At 54.3% G+C, this 17,853-nt stretch overlaps 1 protein-coding gene across 8 annotated transcripts in view; it reads left to right on the top strand.

The window, feature by feature from the left end:
• The window catches only part of TXNRD2 (thioredoxin reductase 2), a 52,165-nt gene extending 44,137 nt beyond the window's left edge, over window positions 1-8,028 (top strand). For 4 of the 8 annotated variants that reach the window (XM_040465063.1, XM_040465061.1, XM_040465066.1 and 1 more), the window contains exons 13-18: window positions 2,239-2,334; window positions 2,651-2,743; window positions 4,332-4,403; window positions 4,581-4,678; window positions 6,428-6,636; window positions 7,752-8,028. In XM_040465063.1, the coding sequence (XP_040320997.1) occupies window positions 2,239-2,334; window positions 2,651-2,743; window positions 4,332-4,403; window positions 4,581-4,678; window positions 6,428-6,551 (483 nt within the window). In that variant the 3' untranslated portion in view covers window positions 6,552-6,636; window positions 7,752-8,028. Of the gene's footprint in view, window positions 1-2,238; window positions 2,335-2,650; window positions 2,744-4,331; window positions 4,404-4,511; window positions 4,679-5,078; window positions 5,143-6,427; window positions 6,637-7,751 lie in introns of those variants that run through there. The other 4 variants (XM_040465062.1, XM_040465067.1, XM_040465069.1 and 1 more) reach the window with 4 other exon arrangements.
• Window positions 8,029-17,853: the final 9,825 nt, after the last annotated feature.

The raw sequence follows: 17,853 nt of genomic DNA, 5'->3' as shown, positions 1-17,853 counted from the left end.
GTGTGTGTGTGTGTGTGTGTGTGTGTGTGTGTGTGTGTGTGTGTGGTATGTGGTGTGTGTGTGTGTGTGTGTGTGTGTGTGTGTGTGTGTGTCTGTTGTTTCTTTCTTCTTAGGACCCTCTCACTGATTTTGGGTCCACCCTAAGTGACCAATCCTAAATGATCTCAATTCTTAACTTATATTTGCAAAGAGCCTCATTTCCAAACAAGGTCCCATTCTGAGGTTCCAGGCAGACACGCATGTGGGGGATGCTATTAACCCATCATGATGTGTTCTGGCACAGCCACTTTTCTGAGTTCTGTGGCCACTGCAAGAACAGACAAAAGTCCTAGCCCTCATAGAAGTGACATTCTGGTTGGGGTCATAGATGACAAGTAAATAAGTGAACCATTTCAGGTAGATGTCAGAAGATGCTTAGTGCAGCAGTCCAGGGACACCTGAGGGAGGAACAGAGCCAGCTAGAGGACCCAGGGGAGCTCAGTGAGGACGCTTGTGCCCATCCGAGAGTGTAGGCACCACCCTGCCCATGCATACCCCAGAACCCACTTTGGGAAATGCTTGGGGGTGGGGAAACCAGTATCTACAAGTGGGCCCCTGGGTGGAACATCCCAGAGTTGAGGGGGTATAGGTGGCAGCTATCCCCAGTGCTGCAGGACCATCCCAACTTCAGCCTCTTCCATAACTCACAATGGGCAGGTCTTCTGGAGAGCTTGGCACAGAGACCAGGGCGGGAGGCCATGCAAGGCTGGGCCTTCCCTTTGTTCCTGAAGGACCAGCCTACCCATCTGACATAGTCTTTCATGAAGACACCTGACCCCATATAGACCCCTCCTTCTAAGACAACTTGGCCCCTGGCGTTCCCATGGTACCAGAAGGGTCATCCACTAGCTGTGGCCAGTGCTGACTTGTGAGCCAAGAGGCTGCCACTTGAAGCTGCCTGTGAACCCAGACTCATGAAATGGTTCGTGGGGAGCAGACTACCAGATGGAGGTGGGACCCTGGGGACAGCTTGCTGGAGCATGCAGTCAAGAGCTGCAGCCACTCCTCACAACCAGGTCATCTCTGACCATCTAGTCAGGCTGCTGGGGTGGACAGAAGTGAGTGGCTTCACATGCCCACATGACTGGGCAGCGTTGTTGCTCGTGTGATCTCTGGTGGTTGGGACATGGCATTCTCTGGTGGCACCTTCTGTGTTCATCCTGTGTGCTGCACCCTAAGATAGCACTCATGGTCCTGGGAGAGTGCCTTGTGTATTAGACCGTGCTTTCTGTGCACCCAGGAGCCGAGTGAGATCCATGTGCAACAGGGCTCATGCCGACATAGCAGAAACCATAGTATTTCAGATTGTGTTGCCAGAAATACATAGTGCACACAAAGGCAGTATCTACTGAAATATTAAATCTACTCAGTTGGAAAGGTCATTCTGGGCAGTCAAAAGAGTTAACACCCCAGTGGTCTGGCATCCAGCGGGGAAGAGTCCAGCAGGCGGGTGGGGCGGCCATTGTCTAGTGCGATATTGTGTGCTGTGCGCATGGACGTTTCCGCAGTTAGTCAGGCCCGGTGGAATGCACGGGCTGCTTTCACAAGTTTATCTCTGTGGATCTCTATTCATTTCTGGAATGTCAAACAACATCTGCATTTCCTGCTGCTACAGAGGTGATTGGCAGCCGGTCCCAGGCTGACGCGTGCAGGAACACTGGGGGCTGTGCCACCTCCTGCTCCCCAGGCAGGACACACCCTGGGACGGAGGGGCCTCCAGCAGCACGGCATTCTGACTTGGGATCTGTAATGGACTGTGACATGCAAGCCAAGCTGCTTGTCAGGAGCACACGAAATGCTTCCAGGGCCCATTTTAGCCTGAATCTCAGTTAACGTGAATGGTTGAACAGTAGCGGGATCTCCTTTGAGCTTTGTCATGAGGGCAGCTCTCCAAGGCCACCAACATGAAGAAGGAGTTCGGAGAGAAGCTGTGCACGAGTGTGGGCAGCACAGCTGGGTGCATGGGCAGCTTACCTGCTTTTCCAGGGAAGGGGGTCATAACTACAGGTGTGTTCTTAGAGCAGAACAGAGGGAAGCAAGCCAGAGAACAAGCCAACCCCCAGGAGCCCTGGGGCCCAGAGGCCTTTGGAGGTTTCTGAAAGGGGCAAGCTTCTCTAGGAAGGCATGGGTGGTGGTGAGGGTACTGCACAGACTCCCTCAGACATGCCAAAGTGACCCCAGGCTCCCTCCTTACATCAGGGGCGGCCCGAGCTGACACCCACGGCTATAATGGCAGGAAAACTCTTGGCCCGGCGCCTGTACGGTCAGTCCTTAGATGTGATGGATTACAGCAACGTGAGTACCCACCGACCGCCCTTTAGCATGCTAAGTCCAGCCTGGAGACGGCCGCAGTTCTTTCCGGGGGCATGGGGTGTGTGTGCACGTACATCTGTGGGAGTGCATGCACGTGTGCCTCCACATGTGCACGCATGTGAGCTTTAGCTCTGAAGGTGTGGCCCAGGAACAAATGAGGGTGTCCACCCGCCTTCTTATGAGCCGCCAGCCAGCACATCTGAGGACCTAGCCTGCACTTGCTGTTCTTGTGTCCCATGGCAGGCATCTTCAGTTTTGGGTCCCCAAGGGTATAGGTCACTTAAGACCTGCTTTCCAGGTGCCCACCACAGTCTTCACCCCGCTGGAGTATGGCTGCGTGGGGCTGTCAGAGGAGGAGGCCATGGCTCGCCATGGAGAAGAGCATGTGGAGGTAAGGTCCCCGAGGATAGAGGGGGGCCAGGACATCATGCCTGTGTGGCGCTCATGCCCTGATGACGGCCTCTCCCCGACAGAGGCCTGGTGAGCCAGCAACAGTATTGGCCTCCCTGCTTTCCAGGGCCTGAAGTTTGGCAGGGTAGGGCAGGGGGGCCCCGAGTGATGGCTGAGATATGGTATGAAGGGATATGTAGGGCGGATTGCTGGAGGACAGCCCCAGAAACGAAGGCACGTTTGGGTTGTGGTCCCCCTCACAGGGGCATGTGTCTCCCTCCACCTGGAAAGGCTTCTCTTACCCTCTGACCTTTTCCTGCCCTCCAGCTGCTGCTCTCCACCTCCACCCTGCCCCACCTGGCCCTGCCCTCGGGTACCTCCACCTTCCTGCCACCCCTGCCTTGGTTCCTTATCTGAGATTCGTCCAGCGCTCACAGGCCCCCAATAGCCCAGACTTAGGTACTCACCCTAGAGGAAGGCTGCTTCTGGAATCTGTTCAGCTGGCCTGCTGTGGCCTGGGGTGGCCCCAGGAGGTGCCCCAGGTGGCTCAGCAGGATGCAGGAGCCTTTGAAACCTGCCGGGCTGTGCATACTGAGAGCCTTCCGTGTGGCTTCATCTTGCTACTGCAGCAGCTTGCAGACGGACCAGGAGAAACCAGACCCCGTGTGGCCACCACTGTGGGCCTGGTGTCCTTTGGGAATGAGTCACTGGGTTCCAGGGCCTGCCCCTTGCCCCAGCGCCCCGGTCCCCTCCATCAACGGGCCATGCCTGACAGGCCGGCCTTCCCCCCAGCACTGTATTTGCTATTTTTGTTTGATTCATCACAAGTACATGGGGACATATGTTCATGGCATTCTATAATGTTGTTTTATGTTTCACAATGTTGAATGGCCAAATACCCTTTGTTTGTTTTCTTTTCAATTCTGTCTTAGTTAGAACAATATTCTCTGAAGTTCCATTAATTAATAATGGCTGTGCAGCACATGTGAGCGCCCCGCTCATTTTTTACTCGGCCGCAGCCCCGAACACGCTGTCGAACCCTTCTCGGGTGCTGAAAGCCTTTGTCCGACAGCTCCAGTGTGGCCCGGGGGCCTCCCTACATCTGCCTCCCCCTCTTTGCTCAAGTGAGGGCCCAGCAAGCACCAGAGTGCCCTCAGGAGGCCAGAGAGCCACTGGGTGGGCTGGACATCCCCTTCCAATGTCCGCAGTCACCCTGTCCACTCTGCAACATCCATCTGGTGTGTACTCCTGGGGGCACCGTGTCCTACGTTGAGCCTCGGACTGTGACTTGTCACAGTGGACTGCACTTAGCCAATCTGGTGCCTACTTTGCTACTGTGATCGGTAGGGGTCTTGGGCCTGGATTGAAGAGGGTCTGTCCTGCAGACAGTGTGGCTCCAGCCACAGTCTACCTTTGTGTGGGAGAGAGAGGGGTGCTATCCATGGCCAGCTGAGCCATGTCCTTGCCCCAGACCACAACCTGCAGGCCAAGTGGGCAGTTCTGGGTTCCCACCACGTCCACGCAGTTCACTGGACCTGTAAAATGCCTATGAGGCTACTGACTCCAGGAATCGTTATCTTGTCACTTAGGTTTATCATGCATATTATAAACCACTGGAGTTCACAGTGGCAGAACGGGATGCATCCCAGTGTTACATAAAGGTAAGTGTCCTCATGGGCCTGGACTGGGGCATGCCAGGAGGTGAGAGGCAGGGAAAGAGCTGGCACCCACGGGTGGAGAAGCTCCATGCAACCACCCGTGCCCCCAAGGCAGGGCCGTGCGTGCAGCCCCGGGGTCCTGTCTCCAGCCAGGCTGGCAGTTGACAGTGTGACTTTCAGATGGTGTGCCTGCGGACGCCCCCACAGCTGGTGCTGGGCCTGCACTTCCTCGGCCCCAATGCAGGTGAAGTCACTCAAGGATTTGCTCTGGGGATCAAGTAAGTCTAGAGAAATGTCAGCCGTTGTGCAATGCCCAGACTGGTGTCCCTCCGAATGTTGGTGGCTCTGCAGTTGGGAGTCTGCCATGTTGGTGTTGCTTTTATGTAGCATTGTACGTGTTTTCAGCAGAGCGTCTCCTCAGATGTGGCACGTCGTGTTACATGAGAGGCAGCCGGGCCACCTGGGGAGCAAAGGGAGAGGCCCATGTCCCTGATCACCCAGGGTGGTGGTTGGGGGTTGGTCACAGTTTGGGTCTTTTCTACTCAGAATGAGCAGGGTTGGGGCCCTTCTTCACATGGCAAAGCACCCAGTCAGTAATGAGCGAGGTTGACGAGAGCTGCCCCAGGGCCAGCATGTGTTTTCCAGAGCTGGGCCTTGGACACAAGCTGTGCTTTGTAGGGTCCCAGGTCCCCAGGCTTGCCTGGAGCCTTTGCTGATGGAGTCTCCATCAGCATGGGTGGAGGTGAGTTGTCTGGGGCAGTGGGGTGTGGGGCTGTCAGAGGCAGGAGGGTAGAAAGGTGAAGCGGCAGTGAGGAAACCGGGAAGGGCTTCCTGGGCCACCTGGAGCCCCATATGTGCTTGGGGCTTGTGGCTGTGGCCAGGACCCAGCCTTGGAGCTTGAGGTGGGGGGGCAGGTAGGAAGTAGGAAGTAGGAAAGGGCAGGAGCTAGAGCGGCAGGGCCCATACTCAGGAATGCTGATGGGGCTGTGAGGGTTTAGTACAGATGCCCTGGGAGTACTGAAGCCACTGGGTGGGCCAGGCACCTGGTAACAATAATAATTATAGGACAGAGCCAATAGGAAGATCAAGAACATGAATGGGCAAGTCACAGGAAAAGGAAATTAGTAGAAAAAGTAGAAAGTTGCTGTGTCTCATTTGGAATTTTTAATATAATTAAAATACCAAGAAACCATTTTGGCCAGTGAAGGTTTGACACCGTCCAGTCCAGTGGTGATTGTTTTCTAGCATCTGCAAGTGGAGATGCTGAAGGTTTGAGCAAATTGGTGGAGTGTTCATGTTCAGACACCATCAAGAGGAGGGTGTGAACTGGACATTCCCACTGGGAGCCTTCGGTCCACATTTGAAATGCACACACTTGTTCATGTCAGATATTCTAACACGTGCAGAGACAGAAGAGGGTTGTTTGTCTCAGCCTTGTCTGTGGAGAGTGGAAGCGCCCTGCGGGGAGTCCACACTTCCTGTGCCTCCGAGGAGGTGGTCGCTGTGCCTGGGGGGTGGTCGCTGCTGAGGGTGCAGGGGGGCATGTGTGTGAGAAGAGTGCTGACCAGAAGAGCAAGGTGAGCAGGACCGGGCAGGGGGCTGGGCCGGTGCAGGCTACAGTAGTAAGTGGGCTCAGGCTCGCCGGAGCAGGCAGGTCAAGCCTCACCTTGGCAGGGAGAGGGAGCAGGCCCACAGAAGAACCGGCTGGAGCCATGGGCCAAGCTGGGATTGTGCCCGGTGGGCTGGGAGCAGCAGGAGGCCAGGATGGAGTGAGGGAGGGAGGGGGGAGGTAGGAGGTGGGCCTGACGTGGAGCCGCTTGGCATTTGCTGGGAGACACGTGGGTGTTGGCAGCCGTTCCTGGCCACTGGCTGGGGAAGACAGGGTGGGGGCCAGGACTGGGGAGCAGGGAGGAGACTGTGATTTCTGAGGCCCTCCCCTGGGTGACATCTTCAGAGGGACGGGATGCTGTGGACATGCCTCCTTGTGCTGACTCATCGCCTGAGTCCCTCCGTCCCCCTGTGTGCAGGTGCGGGGCCTCCTACGAGCAGGTGATGCGGACAGTGGGCATCCACCCCACCTGCGCTGAGGAGGTAGCCAAGCTGCGCATCTCCAAGCGCTCGGGCCTGGACCCTACTGTGACAGGCTGCTGAGGGTAGGCAGCCATCCCTGCCAGGCCAAGGGCACACGGCGTGCCTGCCGCCCCCACAACCAGGCTCTTTTGAGGCTCAGATCCAGGTATGTAGCTCAGGTAGGCTCTGTGTTTAAGGATGGAACAGTAGTGGGGCGGGGGGGGGGGCGGGGGTAGGGTGCCAAACTGTTCTCTCCGGGTACGTGGGAGGCTATGCCCGCCGTGCCGCTTCAGACATGTGAGCCCTGTGCCCAGGCCACAGTGGCTGAAGAAACAGGGCTGGGAAGGAGGCCATTTGAGGGCCTCACCCTCCACAGGGCACCCCCGGACACTGGCCTGGCTGCCACTGCTCCCCAGATGCAGGAAATGTCTTGAGGCTGGGCTCACACCACAGGAGGGGCATTGGGTGTGGAAAGCATCCCCGGCTGAGCTCAGTGGGCTGCCGGGCAGGAGGAACGTGCCTCCCTCCAGCTTTGCTCGGCGCAGAGCAGTGCCGGCTTGTTTCCCTGTTGCCCAGAAGGTGGAGATGCTGCCTTGAGCACGGCAGTCACCGCACATCTGGTTCTGTTAGGGCTTTTCAAAGTCAGGCTGGGAAGGTGGCAGCCGGAAGCCTCAGGGTATGTTCATCCCAGCCCTCTTCTGAGGAGGAAGAAATTAGTGAGACCCTGCCTGACCCCTGCTAAAAGGTTGCATGTGGTCAGCGCCTATTCAGCTGTCGATGTGAGAGCATCCTCGAAGCTTCCACGGCCTGGCCTGGGGTGTCTGCTGTGGCTGTCAGCCCCTCCTGGGGTTCAGCTCCTGAGAGCTGATGCAGACTATAGACTGAATGGGGAACACTCCACAAGATGCCCTCAGGCAGGCCCAAGGGCTGAGTGGCAGCTGAGGGTCCCATGGATTCGGGTGTAGGCCCACAGCCCCCCAGCCAGGGCTGCCCTTGATACAAACAAAGGGTATCCTGAGGAAACGCCTACCAGAATATTACACCTAACAGAGCTGTTATGTTAAGAGCCTGCCATAAATTTTTATCATTTCAAAATATTTTTTGACAGTACAGTGTCCCTGTGACGCATCAATCCGGGGAGGGGGGTGTGGGGGTAGGGGTTCTCCCTGGGGCCTGTTTCTCCTCTGTCCCCAGAGGGTCCCTGTGTATGGGCACTGGAGACGTGGCCAGACAAATGCAGGGATGGCCTGACTACCCCTTGCTGACCCCCCATTCTTGCAGGACGTAGAAGGCCGAGCCTGGGCAAGCCTCACCTCTGCCTGGAGAGCCCCTGAGGTAGTCAGCGTGGGTGGCGTCTGGACCGACCCCCTGTGTGCCCTGCAGGGATGGCTCCAAGGGTTGTCAGCCCCTGACCTCACACACCCTCCTGCCTGGGCCAGCCCCGCCAGGCCCCTGATGCCAGAAGATGATGATGTGCACAGAAACCCACCCTGTGGGCTGTCCATGTCCGAGCCCCCCTGGTGTCTCTGGAATGTAAATAAAGAGGGTGTTTCCCTGACATATGCTCCACCTGTGCTGTCCCTGATGCACCCCTCCCCCAGGATGACCCAGGTGGGGGTGGGTGGGGCCTGGCTGCCCAGCCTGTCACACGTACACCCCATACCCCCCCAACCCTGAACCCCACAGCCACGCCTCAGAAGACCCTGACCCTTTCTCCCAGGCACAGGGAGCTTGGCTGTCCCTCCCAGGGCCCTCTGCTGGGTCTCTGTGCATCTCACAGCAAGGCAGGCCCTTGAGGGGTGGGAAGCCACTGGCTTTGTTCCAGAGCAACCTGCCAGTGGTGTGGCCCAGTGACAGGAGTTGGCAGGGGTGTTGGAGGCTTTCTGTCCCCTGAACGTCAGGCATCTCATTACGTTTCCATTGTGGCCCTCCCAGCCAGCTTGTCTGCTGTGCTCAGGCTAATCCTGCACATTGAGGCTTGATGGGTCGAGGGAGCGCCCTTCGGCACCCGGCCGCACCTGTCAGTCACTGCAGAGAGACAGTGCTGACAGTGACGGGCAGGGCCCTGCATTGTGCTGGGGCTTTAGCGGTGGTTAATCTTGTGTCTTCCTTAAGAAAACATCACTTAGTCTACCCGCCCGGGAGCCCTGGATGGGACCCTGCTTGTCAGCGAACAAAGGAATGTCTTTGCACCTAATGGGCCTACGGGAGCCTCAGACACTCGCCTGCTTGGTGTGAAGCGTGTGCAGGAGCTCTCAGACGCCCAATTAAGATGCCGAGTGCAGGGCTGGGCCAGCGCACTCTTGACAAGTGCGGCAAGAGATCAGCCGTGTCCCATTTAACGCACGGTTGGCGGCGCGCCCCTGCCTTGGAAGGTGCAGGGAAAGCTCCCATGTGCACTGGGGGTGAGGCGTTCCCCTGCCTTGGAGGCAAAGGGTGAGGTCTGCAGAGGGAGGTCAGCTAACGTAGCTGAGCTGCTGGGGGTGTCAGGAGGGCCCCCTTGGAGTAGGGCTGGGCCCCTGCCATGGGGCAAACAAGGAACTTGAAGTGGCTTCGTTGTTTTTCATGATGGTAGAAATGATGTAGCCTGTGTGGGAGCCATCAGCAGACACCAGGCAGTCTCTGGGGCGAGGACTTTCCACCTCCCTGCTCATGCCACCAGTCAGCCAGAGCGCCAGCCCCGTGTCCTTGACCCCACAGTCCCCCACCACCAGCGGTTTTCTCCAGGCACCCTTTGCCCTAGAACAGACCTTGCTCCAGCACACTTGCTGTGTCTGTAACAGCCACTGTCTCCACACTGTGTCCGGCCAGTTCACCCAGCTTGTGTCTTCCTCTAGGAAGGAAAGAAGCATCTGTGGTGCTGCGCCCTGCCAGCCTCATTGTCTAGTCATGCGGGGACTCAGGACACCTCTTGAGGGGTGCGTCCTATGTGGCCTTGAGGCTCCACAGCCCCTGTCCAGGAGGCCTCAGGCCCACTGGCTCCCCCTGTATGGGGACTCACACCTTCCTGGCAAACTGTGGGCAAAGGCCTGGCCCAATTCACAAAGCCAATGGGCATTCCATGCAAAACTCTGCCACAAAAGGCCCAGCCCTGACAACTGCCATCACCTGGGCCACCTTCCGGGCCATATGCTGCTTCAGTATATGCCTGCCTGGCCATGGGGTTCAGCACCCTGAATGTCCCACATGCTCCTACTGCCCTGGTGGGCCCTAGGGATGACAGCTCAAGGTCCCCTGCCCAGCACTCAGGCAGGTCACATACTTGGGTCTCAAGTCTGAGCAAGAGCATGGGGAGCAGGACAGATGTGTTGGGCCACAGTGGTTTCTGTTCTGCGTGTCCCAGGGACCACCTGGCTCCAGACTCACTGTGTAACCCAAGGCCCCCTCCCTGGGCCCAGCCCTGCCCTGCTCCCCTCCTCCCAAGGAGCCAGAGCAGCACTGGCCAGGTGCTGTCCACTTGGCTCCAGGGCCGCCTTCCCTCCATCTTTGCATGTTTTTATGGTGCAATGAAAATATAATTTTAATTTCTCAGATTGTTTGGTGTAACCTGTAATTATCCCCGGTGCTGTCCTGCACACTTCTGTCTATGGCTCCAGATTTCACAATGATGTAGGGGTTGTGGTGGTGGGGTGGGGGGGGATCGCTGTTGCTCAGAGGCCAAGCTATACCTTCCCTGCCTCACCCTCTGCCGTGAAGGGGGGCAGGTCACCCTCTGGTCACCTACTACCCCCCTCCTTCCCCTAGCCCCATGAGGTACTGTCCACAATGGTCCTGAGGGCCCCAGGAAGGTGGGTGCACAGAGAAGGGATGACAAGTTATTATCAAGGACCTAAAGGACTCAGCAAGGGAGGGGCAGGCTGGGTCTGAGGCGGATATCTGGAGCTGATGGAGTGGGCATCAGCCCACAGAAGGTAGCCCAGATGCTCAGCCTGCAGGCCCTCTAAACCCTCCACAGTTGCTGATGACCCCCAATATTCCACAGCCCTGCTGGGACTCCCTGCCTTGCTGGGTAGCTAGTGGGAGATGCTGTCCCTACACATGCCTCAGCCATGTTTTCACATGACTGGGGAGGCCTGGCTGAGGAAGTGACCAGGGGCCAGGGGCCCTCACTGGTGGAGTTGCCCCATGAGAAACAGCTTGGCGTCAGCTGGCACCTGCAGCTCAGTGTCTGTGCCAGTGGCCTCGGGTTCAGGCTTGCCCCTGAGGTCCCTGGGGTCCCTCACTTGGCTCAGGCAGCAGCTCAAAGGTGTGACCAGTGCTCTGGGCCCTGGCCCACTCCCCAGCCTGAAGCAGGCCCTGGGGGCAGGACTGAGACCCTCGCCCCTGGCTCATACTGAGCTGTGAGGACCTGCCGCTGAGCAGGCAGTCCAGAACCCTGCAAAAAAGGATGCCCAAGTCAAGGGCCAGTATGCTCATCACAAGCTGTGTCATCTCCAGAGACTTGGGCCACCAGGCCATGTCACTGAGCCCTCCAGACCCTGTTCAGGGTGCCTGGCCCATTCTGGTCAGGGGGCTCCCTTGCAGGGCTCATTGCCCACACTCATATCACTCACGGGAAGCACCCATGTAGGCATCTAGTTCTTACAAGTACATCACAAGAGGTTCCTCTATGCTGGACTAATAATCGGGGTCCAGGCCAGGGTGGGGGCCGGGCTGCTAGGGGCCATTTCTATCTCCCCAAGCTGGCCCACTCAGATGCAGCCAAGCATCCCAGGTCCCAGACTTTTCCCATTCATCTCTGTGTCCCTTTGGGAACCACCACCCCCACCCCTCTCCACCCTGGGCCCCCTGAGTGCCCCTTTCCATCCACCTACCTTCTTCCTTGTCAGTGCCCACTGTTCCCACTTGGCTCACCCTTGGGTCCTGGTCAGGGCGTACACAGGAGATGCAGTGGGCTAGTCACTGCCAGAGACAGGTCGGGAGCCAACCCCTCCCCACCCCCACCCCCACCCCCGACCGCAGGTGAGCAAGCAGCAGTAGGGTGTTCTCTGTGTGAAGCAATTCTTGATCCACATGGTGAGGATGCTTGCATACGTGGCAACCTCTGGGGCCTAAGCTGGGCCTGGCTCTTAGGGAGCGGCCCCCCCAGCCTCAGAGGAAGATGCTCACTCCTGGCCCCAAACTCACAGGCTGTGGACTCCAGCCTTACGTGGGGTCAGTGGCTTTTCCCTCACCTCAGGCCAAGCCGTACTGGCACAGAAGCCAGAATCAGGGACAGGGCAAGGGGTGTAGTCATCCCAACGCAAGACCAGGTGTCTCTCCCCTGGAGGCACCTGCAGGACTGAGCCTTGCCAGCCTTTAGCCTTATGCCACGAGGGACCCCACTGCCTGCCCACCCATGGCCTTGACCCTCAACTGACAGGCCACCCAGTGTAGGGAGCCACCAGAGGTTGCTCCTGCTGCTGTTCCAGGATCTGCCACAGCCCCAAGCCCTCTTGGTGGGGTCACAAGCACTCTGGGCTGAGAAAGTGGCCCCTACAGTCTTTGGGCTGGAGGTCTGCTTCTATCTCCCCCTTCTCCTTCCCCTCCTCCCCTTCCCCCATCTTCCCTCCCTTGGCCTTCCTCCTCCCCATCCTCATCAGGTTTCCCTTGATGCTAGTGCCAAGCAGCTGCCTTGTAGAGGAAGCTCAGAGTCAGACGACAGGCCTCGTGGGGGCAGCACTTTATGCCCCACCCTTGTTTCTTCCTCTGCCACCATCTTAGACCTGGGCTTTCTTGCTGGATGCCGAATGTTCCTAGGAACTGCCTTAGGTCATCCTGTACCAGGCAGGGGTATCAATAAATAAACAGATACGCCTTGGATGCTGCCCTCCTGGGTCAGGGAGGGGCGGAGGAATGGGACACAGGCTCTGCCCACCCCAGGCCCCTCTGCACACCCAAGCTGAGGGACGTGCTTGACGCTCCATGTGAGCGGCTTCTCTACCGGGCTTTTTCACAGGTGTGGGGGTGGGGTGCTTCCCCCAAAGCTATGCAGACACCAGCTCTGTGCTGCCCACGGCCCAGGCTAGGCATCCCAGCTCCGACTGGGCAGGCTGATGGGGTGGGCAAGCTGCTGGGTGCCCTCTCAAACAGGCTGGAGAAGGAGGGAGCTGCACAGGTAACTTTGGGGAAGACCCAGCCACAAGCCTTGGAGATAACGAGGCTAGTCTCTTAAGATTCTTCAACAGGCAAGAACTGTCAAGATAGATAATTGAGAGAACTGAAAGAGACAGCAGTTCACGCATACAGGCCAGGTCACACCTGTGAGTGTGGAGGGGCTGGTGCCCGTGCTCCCCCCCCCCCCCCCCTCTGCTGGAGGACCCACACCCAGCACTCCTTGGGCCTCACCTTAGGCTGAAGGGCCAGCCTCCCCGCCCAGCAGCTGTGACTGGTGTCACTACTTCCTGTTTCCAGATCCCACCATGAAGGCGAAAGTTCGCCAAAGGCCAAGGACATGTGGCAGACTCCCTGGGCTCCCAAGGGCCACAGACAGCACCCACCTTAGGCTAGCAACATGACTGATGTTCAGGGAGCAAGAGTGACAATAGATGTGCCACCCACTGCCAAGTAGCCAGGGTCCACCAGGGGGCCATACTTGCTCCAGTTGATGCTCTGGATCTCTGGGACAGCCCTAGGAGGGAGGACACAGGACTTGGGGACCATTTTACAGATGCTGCTTCTTGCACTTCCCCGCAGAATCCCTCTGAGCAGGTCGGACTTGCCACCCTTTCTTGCCTGTGCCCACTCCTCCCCCATCCACCAGCCCTTGCTGCGCAGCCCAGCCACTGCTAAGCTCTCAGGTTACTGGTCCCTCCACCCGAGGGCTCTGGGAGCCCTGCATGGCCTGGTTCCCGGCCAAGCACCTGTGCCTTCAAGGGCAGTGAAGAGGCCGTTGCGTCAGCCCATGGGGCCCAGCAAAGCATCTTAGAGCTGAGCCCGTCTAATCCCAGCCCCAACGTGGTTTACGGTGCTTGGGTTTCCCTAATCCCGAAATCCAAGCCAGGGTCCCAGCAGCCATCCCAGCGCCATCTGAATGGGCAGCACGAGGACCCCCTCCCATGTGCCTACCGTGTTTGGGGCTGACCTTCTGGGACAGTGCAGAGAGCTGGGCACTCAAGGGTAAAAATCGAACTCTGATAAACTCAGGGGAGCTCAGGAAACAGCCAAGCCCTCTGCTGCCTGGCTGGTCCTGCTCTGGCCTCTTCCCAGGCAGGAAATGCAAAGCCAGCAGCGACAGCAGAAAAGACTGGCAAGGCAGGCCCAGCTCAAGACTGCTGAGGTTCTGGCCTCTAGAGTTTCACAGGACAGTGATCCGGCCTTGCAGTTCCACAAAATTAAGGGCTTTTTTTTTTTTTCCTAATAAAATCAGGATATCTGGCTTATAACTCATGATCAAATAACACCAAATGCTTGGGAAGAAAGTGGGACCATAAACAAGAGACAGTGTGACCTTGTTACACAGCAGCTGGGTGTCAAGAGCCAAGTGGGCCCAGCTCCCTGCCTTCACCATTGGCCACTTACCCAGCCAGGGCTCTCAGGCACTGGACACCAGGCACATGGGTGTGAGCACCCCAGCAGAGGGCACCCCATAGTCTCCCTTTTTATAATTTTATTAGTGAGGCATGCAGGCCACGTGTGGTGAGAACAGCTAATGGTGCCTCGTGGTCTTTAGCATCTTTGAGGAATTTTCATACCCATAAATTTCCCAAAGCAGATGTAATTAGCTCCTAAGCTACCAGGGTCAAGATATGGGACAGAATGTGAGGAGATCAAAGTAACGTCCAGATGTGTTTTCTTGGGGCCTCCCACTTGATGAGTGAGACCGATGCCTAGACCCCCCAGAAGTCCCCATGGGGTGCAATGGTGCAGCCAGGACACAGGCATGCTGCCATCCTCCTCATGGAGGCCTCAGCGCCCAGTCCCTGCCGTGGGAGAGAGTGGATAGAAGGCAAGACCTCCGTGCGGCTTCAATGGCTCATTGTTCTGCCCTTGGTGGCTGGAATTGGGCTGGGTGATTATAATAATAAAGTCTTAACAATCAGCCAGCGGTTGGGTTTCCATAGCTTGGGGAGTATTTGATTTTCAAAGTCTTTGGCAGGGGAGATGGTGTATAAATGGAGTGTGTTGTTCATGTCGGCCTGTTCTTTGGAAGTCAGGGTCCCATCCAGCACCTTATTTCCCTCAAAAGATGCTTACCTGTCAGCTCCCTGATGCCCAGGCACATCAAGGAGGGAGGCTTACTAGGAGGCCCTGGCACAGTGTGAGTGAGTCCTGCCTTCACCAGCTCAAACAAGCCCGGACCCCCATCCCACCCTCGGGGGGGCTGCTACTAAGTACAAATGGCGGCAGTGGAGGCACTCAATGAATTGGGTGGCTCATCTTACTCCTGCCTTGTACCCTCTCCCACAACACACATCTGGCCCTTAAGCCTTTGCCCATGCTGTTCCCCCAGCCCCAAACCGGGCCACCACCCTCTGTCATGGCTAATTTCCCCTCCTTAGTTAAGATTCAGTGCAGAAAGGCTTCCCTAACACCTGGCAAGGGGCCTGCTTAGGGCTCCCATGAAATGCTGTTTCTCTCTCACCCCTAAGAAGCCTCCCTTATTCACATCTTTGTTCCTAGCACAAAGCCTTGCACATAATAGGTGCTCAGAGCACAGCTGTCAAATGAACATTAGCATGAAATATTTATGTTATATTTTCAATACCAAAATTTCCACAATGCCCTGCTCTGTAAGATCTGAGGACATGTGCTTCACACACACTATGCATCCATGGGAAAGAGGTTATGGCTTAGAACCTGACCCAACTTACTTCAGCTTACCTCCTCCTGGTTCTGACATTCCAGGGCTGCAAGAGATAAACAGAACACCAGATTTTCTCCAAGCATTTCATCAGGCACCATGTGCCCACAAAAGCAGGCACAGCAGGATTGGTGCCTATAATATAAATGTAAGGAGGGGCTGGCCTGAGTAGTGACTGGTAAATTTATATAGGGCTTACTTGCTATAGTTAATAATGATCAACTCTAGACAAAATAGAAAAGATAACTTAGTGAAGGCACTAAGCAACAAATAAATAAAAGTGGCAGAAACTAGAGGGAATCCAACCTTTGAAAGGAGAGAAATGCACTGGGTGAGGTCCAGATTTATACTGCTTTTCCCTTGAGGGCCTTCTCCGGGGCATAGCATCAGTGACTGAAATATGAGCAGAAAGCCTTAACCCTATTGGCTTGATGTTCCAGAGAACAGAGTTTGGATCAGCCAGAGAATCTCGAAATGAGGAAGAAAATCCATAAAAAATGTGCATATAAACTCCCCTCAAATCCTCGGTTGAGTCCTGGACTGCATATGTATGAATGAGACTCAAGGGGTCCAGTAGAAAGATAACAGCTGAGCATAGATTTCAGCTATTGCCTACCACAAAGGAGAGAGTGTGTGGATCTCAAGATCTGCCAAGCTACGGAGACTGTGCAAACACCACAGGCTCTCCATAGAAACCTCAGGAAGTCCATGCCTTAGGAGAAAAAAATTATGTTCCAGGATGAAAGGGTTTGTGAAATTAGGACTAAGGGCAGAAGTGCAACAGATCTATCCCAACAAATATAAAACTAAGCTTTCAAAAGTTCAAAATGGAACAAAAACAATGTCAATATGCTTCAGAAGAAAACAATCCAAAGCCCCTACCAACTGCCATTTGTAATGTCCAGAATGCAATAAAAAATTACTAGATGGGCAAGAAACATGAAAATGTGATTCCCAGCCAAGAAAAAAAGCAATCAATTGAAAACAGCCCGAAGATGATTCAGATGTTGAATTAAAACGTAAAACAGTTATTGTAAATATGTTTAAGTACTCAAAGGAAAAAGTGGTCACAATGAATGAATACAGGGGATCTAAGCAGAGATCTCTTGGTAAAGAGAACCAAATGGAAACACTAGAGCTGAAAAGTACAACAAATGAAATGCAACTGGATGGACTTTAACTGACCTTAAGAACAGATTGGAGATGACAGAAGAAAGGGTCAATGAGCTTGAAGACAGAGAAAGAATTCTCTGATCAAAAGAATAGAGAGTGACAACAGAAATAATATGGACCAGAGAGACCATATTAGAAAGTCTAATATAATGGTGGCTTAGAAGGAGAAAAGAGAGAGAATGGGGCAGAAAAAAATCTGAAGAAGCAATAATGTAAAATGTAATGAATTTTGGATCAACTTACAGATGCAACAATCTCAGCAAATCTCAAGCAGTATAAACATGAAGAAAACACACCAAGGCACATCATGGTCAAACTCTTGAAAATCAAAGATAAAGAGAAAATCTTGAAAGAAGCCAGAGGGATAAGGACACATCACACATCTGACTTTATGTCAGAAAAAAAATGTAGATCAGAAGCAATGGAACAAAATTTATGTGCAGAAAAAAAAAAAAAGCCAACCCAGAAAATCTATGTGCAGTAAAAATATTCAAAAATGAGGGAGAAATGAAGACATTTAAATGACAGCTGAAATAATTCCTCAGCTGACTCACACTGCAACAAATGCAACAGGAAGTTCTTCGGGATGAAGGGAAATTACACCAGATGGAAGCTTATAATGACAGAAAGCAAAAAAGAGTACCGGATATGGTGAATATGTAGGTAAATCTAAAATGCTATTTTTTTCCTTTTCTTATTTTCTTTAAAAGACACTGATTACTTAAAACAAGGATTGTAACAATGTGCAATTGGGTTTATATGAATGAAAAACATGATAACAGCAAAAAGATGGTTGCAATTGGACTTATACAGTTGCAATTTCTTATACTGAATGTGAAGTGGTACAATATTAACTCTAAGTAGACTACAGTAAATTAAAGATGCATATTGTAAACTCCTCGAGCAACCAGGAAATACAATACAAAGAAGTACAACTAAAAAGCCAATAAGGGTGCCTGGGTGGCTCAGTCTGTTAGGTGTCCAACTCTTGATTTTGGCTCAGGTCATGATATCATGGTTTGTGAAACAGAGCCCCTGCATCGGGTTCCATGCTGAGTGTGGAGCCTGCTTAAGATTCAATTTCTCCCTCCTCCTCTGCCCCTCCCCTATTCGTGCACACAGGAACAAGTGCTCTCTCTCTCTCTCTCTCAAAAATAAAAATAAAAAGCCAATAGAGTAGTTAAAATGAAATACTAAGAAAAACTTAATAAACGAAAAAGGAGACAGAAAATGAAGAACAGAAAAAAAAAAAAGAAGGAAAGAAAGAAGAGATGGGACAAATAGAGAACAAATAGGAAAATGGTAGGCCTAAAACTCACCAAACCTAATTAATATCAATAATTATATAAATGGAGGGATTAACTCTCCAAGTAAAAGGCAAGGATTACCATACTTGATATTAAAAAACAAAATCTACCTTTATGTTTT

This window comes from Herpailurus yagouaroundi, unplaced genomic scaffold (genome assembly GCF_014898765.1).
Source record: "Herpailurus yagouaroundi ecotype Mexico unplaced genomic scaffold, PumYag 545, whole genome shotgun sequence".
NCBI lineage: Eukaryota > Metazoa > Chordata > Mammalia > Carnivora > Felidae > Herpailurus > Herpailurus yagouaroundi.
The sequence above is the reverse complement of the archived record's forward strand: the minus strand, read 5'-3'. Positions and strand labels throughout refer to the sequence as shown.